General features: G+C 39.8%; 1 protein-coding gene across 1 annotated transcript; it reads left to right on the top strand.

The window, feature by feature from the left end:
* Nucleotides 1–141: 141 nt before the first annotated feature.
* armc10 (armadillo repeat containing 10) lies at nt 142–4,863 on the top strand. Its single transcript, XM_044357421.1, has 6 exons — nt 142–652; nt 1,336–1,481; nt 1,685–1,819; nt 1,965–2,141; nt 2,379–2,450; nt 2,926–4,863. Exons 1-6 carry the CDS (start codon nt 379–381, stop codon nt 3,175–3,177), a joined length of 1,056 nt encoding a protein of 351 aa, XP_044213356.1. The 5' UTR covers nt 142–378; the 3' UTR covers nt 3,178–4,863.
* Nucleotides 4,864–4,928: the final 65 nt, after the last annotated feature.

Genomic DNA, 4,928 nt, shown 5'->3' with positions numbered 1-4,928 from the left:
CAGATTGGTCATGTTACGTACTTTGAAATCGTAAGATAATCTAAATATGTAAAACAAAAATGGTGTTTTATGTCTCGTAACAGTCCCTGCTCGTCACTCTGTGAAACCTTTGGTTGGCCACTCCGAGCGGCCCGGAGTAACAACGTAGCTTAACATTGTTGACAACTGTGGCTCGTCAGACAATTTATCAGTTTGCACAACGATGAAGCCGTCAACATTAGTTTGGATGGCTTTGTAGTGGTCTCAATGGGTTGTCGTCTGTGGTAGCTAACTAATGAGCCGGCTTAGTTAGCTGGTAAATGATCAGATTTGTTTGATAGCGGTCATCTGTAGATTAACGTTAGCTGCTAGCAGAGTTTAGCTAATAGCAGCAGCAGCATGGGCGATGGCAGCATTACTCCCAGGCTCGGCAACATGAAGGCGTTACTTGGTATAGTCGCCGGAGCTGGAGCCTCCTACGGGATATACAAACTTATCAGCGGGGGAGGCTTCAAGAGAAACAAGAAAAGTGCCACCAGTGAAGGTCCTGGTGTCAAGAGCAGTCAGCCTAGTCAGGTTACCCTGAAGCCGGGTAGCCTGCTGGCTAAAGTGTCCGGGCTGGATGTTGTCTGTGCCCGACCTGTGGACACACACGGTGTGGATGTTGCATCAGGTAACCAAGCTAATACTGACTTTTATTTATTTCTGACGTTTATTGGCGGTTTACAATACCAATGTATAGAACTAATATTACATACATTAATACATTAACTATATCTAAACTTATCTTACTGGTTCAGAGGAGTTCATGTTTCCAGATGATTTCTTAAAAATGATTTTTGTTTAAACACTCCTGCAACCGCAGTTAATCCTCTAAATTAATTTAGAGCTGCAAAGATTAGTTGATTAATTGATTAGTTGTCAGCTACTAAAATAATTGCCAACTATTTTGATACTCAATTCATTGTTTGGAGTCCTATTTTGAGAAAATGTGCAATTTCTCTGATTCCATCATTTTAAATTAATATTCTGTGTTTATAGTCCTCTATGATAGTAAACGGAAGATCTTTGGGTTGTGGACTGTTGGGTCAAGATAAAACAAGACATTTGAGGACATCATCTTGGGCTTTGGGAAACAGTGATCGACATTTTTCACCATTTTCTGACATTTTATAGACCAAACAACTTAACCATTAATTGAGAAAATAACTGACAGATTAATCAATAATGAAAATAATTGTTAGTTGCAGCTGTAATAACTCGTATAATCATATTGTTTACCAACAATAACTACAGCTGGGTGGAGAATCCGTCTCTATTGTAAACACACATTAAATGTCATATTTTGCTCCACAGGTGACATCATCCACCAGTCCCCTGGCAACCTGGAGCCACAGCACCTGAAAATGCTGCTGTCATGTCTGCAAACCAGCAATAATCCATCAGACAAATGTCGGATTCTAGTTACTTTAGGAAATGCTGCTGCCTTCACTGTGAATCAGGTAAAGTAAAAGTATAAACTTCTCTATGTTTGGTTATTATTGGTTGCTTTATTTTTTTTTTTGCTAAACAAGAATCTGAAAACTTAATATTTTTAATAATGAAGTTGTTTTGTCTCTCTCTAAGTTCTGTGTACAACTTGTTTCATTTTGTTTCTTCTCTGCCACGCAATATATTTTTTCTTTCTTTATTACTGATCCTACAGAATCTCATACGGGAATTTGAAGGAATACATATCATAGCCGGCTTCCTTTCCGATCCTGCAGCAGATGTTAGAGTGCAGACTCTGACTGCTTTAAATAATCTGTGCATGAACATCCCAAACCAGGAGCAGCTGAAGGTACACACTAGCATGTAGCATGTAGCCTGTAGCTGAGTATGAGTAGCATCCATCTTCTCTGCCTTTTTGGTTATGTCTTCCAGTCTGTTTTTTTATTTATTTATTTTTTTTGAAAAGACACTAAAATTTTCTTCTTATCCTGTAGGTTTATGTGCCACAGGTGCTGGAGCTGATTGAGATGTCACCAGTGAATTCTGACCTTCAGCTTGGTGCACTCAGGCTGCTGACAAACCTCTCAGTTACAGACAAACATCAACACTTGCTGAAGGAATCAATTACACTGTTACTCTCTCTGCTTGTTGTAAGCAATGAAACTTTACAGGTTAGCGACTTTTTGGGTAAAATTTATGTTATATAAATCTATATTCATACATAATGATTTGTAATGTTTTGATACCATTATGAGATGTTCAAAGATTGTAGCTCTAGTTGGAAAACAGATAATCACACATTTTATTTATAGGATGCTTTTCAAAATACTCAAAAACATGTTACACAACAAAAGCTCGGTCAGCCTGTGAGTGCAGTTAATGAAGAACTTGTAATATTTGCGTTTCAGGTTCAGGCTTTGAAAGTCCTTGTGAATTTGTCATCCAACCCAGATATGATGGATGATATTGTTCAAGCTCAGGTAAGAGTAAAGGAATTAAATATTTGATCATATTAATATTTGAGCATGGCTCTGTGTTAAGGATTCATGAAACAAGGTGCTGCAAAATGATGTGTCAGAGGTCCAAAAGTCCAATATTCCCTTAACTCGACTTTTCATAATAAACTTTGTTGATTTTGATGACTATACTACATGCTAGAAGTTTATGTTGCAGAGACTTAACTGTAAGTCTTGTGTAGACATTGCTTCTTTACTTCTTAGACTTTATGCTTAACTACATTGCAACTGAAAGACTAATAAAGATTCAATAGTTCAGAGTTCAAAGATTCAGTCTCTACAGTCTGCACATCTGCAGTCTACTGTAACTCAAATACTAGTCATTATTTTCAATGACTCATTACAATCTTGTGAAAATAATTTATGAGACAGCCACCATCACACAGCCTGTGGTCATTATGAATCCTCATTTTTCCTTCTTGTGTGCTTTTTGCCCCAGGCACCAGCTTCTGTTGTGCTGCTATTTGATGCACGGACAGTCCCTGCAGTGCTTCTGCGACTGCTGACGTTTGCAGGGAACTTAAAGGCCTGGAGGCCTTCTGCACAGGTGGCCGATGAACTGAGGCGGAAGCAGGATTGCCTCTTCCGGGTCATGTTAGATGAGTCCTCCCAACTCCACAGTAAACTGGTCCAGCTGCTTTCACACCCCGACAGGGAGATTCAGGCTCAGGTGGCCCGCATCTTGACGTAGTCCTCCCTCTCTGCACCCTGTATTCATGCACAGCTTTCGCTTCCACATATTTTGCCAAAGCCATCAACCTAACACCCCTCCAGTTAAATTATAAATCTGTTGACGTTAATCCGTTGGAAGAGCAAGCTGTGTAGCCTCCTGTGGACACACAGCTTACACTCCCACACACATTTAAATCAGTATTATTACACACAGCTAAATGATCTGTTGCACCTCACCAGTCACTCTGCCCTGTTTTCCAGTTTCTTAGTGTTAATTAATGAGTAATGAGTGGAAGGACGGGAGCAGGAAGAAACTACTCAGTAGTGTAAAAACACCTCTCCCTGTTTCCTCCTGCCACCAAGAGTTTTCTTCTCATTGCAAAAGACTTCTTTCCTCCAAAGTCCCACAGTGCCCTTTCTTCTGAGAACTTTATTCACCTTCTCTGAAGATGTATTCCAGGTGCAATTTTTGAACCCAAACCTACTGCCAAAAGTTTTCTAGAGAATGTGTCAGGATGGCCTGAGCAGCATGACCCAGTTTACTTATCCCTCTGTTGTGAAGTGTTTAGAGAGGCACTTAGTTGGAGAGCTGGAGAAGTGTCTCACTGCACACCCTAGCATGCCTTGGAGACACCAATGAATGGATGCAGCCCCAGTCTTCACTAATGCACTGACATGTTGGATTCAAACATCGTGGTATTTTTCTTAATGAAAGAAAACTCTTTAATTTCACTTCATTTGAAAATCAGTGACTTTATGACTTCTGAAGAGCAACAGTGAGGTTAACTTACAGGGCAGTCGGCTACGCATTCTGTGATTATGTAGCATGTTAAGGCATTAAAGTGTATCAGGAAGACCTTGGAGTTGAAACACTGCCTCCCCAACATTAAGAAGAGACAGTTGAGGTGGTTTGGGGACCTGGTAAAGATGCTGACAAGGTAAACTTTGACTCTGAAGGTACAACAACCATAGCTGCCTGCGGGGAAACCCCCCCCCCCCCCCCCCCCCCCCCAGGGTACGATTGTGTCTCTCAGCTGGACCAGAAACACCTGCAGATCTGGACTGTTATGATTGTTTAAACCACTTGAAATCACACGGAAATGGAGCTTAAAAATAAATGCTTCTTTGAACTTGGACAAAGCAGCATTGTAGTAAAAACAATAATGATTTTTGCCATGATAGATGAAGGATTTTATTCCTAAAATGGTTGTTGAGTGGCAACAGTTACTGGATGTTAAATACAAGCCTCACTATGTTAAGTTATGCACTTACTGTAATTGGACAGACTGTAAGTGACAGATCCATATGTTAGCTGGAGGGCTGGAGCTGTAGACCCATCTGCTGATTTTTTAAACTGTATTTACAGAATTGGGGGGTTGGGATGTAGGTGCACACCTGCAATTGGCATGGAAAAAACTGAAAATTATGATTTTTAATGCAAGGATTTTATGGCATGAGCCAGTCCAGGTGTATACTGTAGAAATGCTGCACAATTTTGATGTTTGGACACTGATTTTGCTTAACTCAAATCCTAAATATGTCTCAGGCAATATGGTTTACCAGAACAGATACAGCAGGAGGCTGATTTGCTCGTGACCTAGATTATCATATTTATTAAATGAAGTTAGTCAGCGTTTTGCATATAAAATGAGAAATGTTTGTTATGTCTGTTTAAGTGGTTCAATAAATACCCTATATGACCTATTATTATTATTATTTCTCTTATCTACACTTTAATTTCCAGCAAGTCAGATCACAATAAATGTCTCC

This window comes from Thunnus albacares, chromosome 7, assembly GCF_914725855.1.
Source record: "Thunnus albacares chromosome 7, fThuAlb1.1, whole genome shotgun sequence".
Lineage (NCBI taxonomy): Eukaryota > Metazoa > Chordata > Actinopteri > Scombriformes > Scombridae > Thunnus > Thunnus albacares.
The sequence above is the reverse complement of the archived record's forward strand: the minus strand, read 5'-3'. Positions and strand labels throughout refer to the sequence as shown.

Coding starts and splice junctions, on each gene's coding strand:
- armc10 (XM_044357421.1), top strand. CDS start 379: ATGGGCGATGGCAGCATTACTCCCAGGCTCGGCAACATGAAGGCGTTA. Junction 653..1,335: donor CGGTGTGGATGTTGCATCAG/GTAACCAAGCTA, acceptor TTTGCTCCACAG/GTGACATCATCCACCAGTCC. Junction 2,451..2,925: donor ATGATATTGTTCAAGCTCAG/GTAAGAGTAAAG, acceptor TTTTTGCCCCAG/GCACCAGCTTCTGTTGTGCT.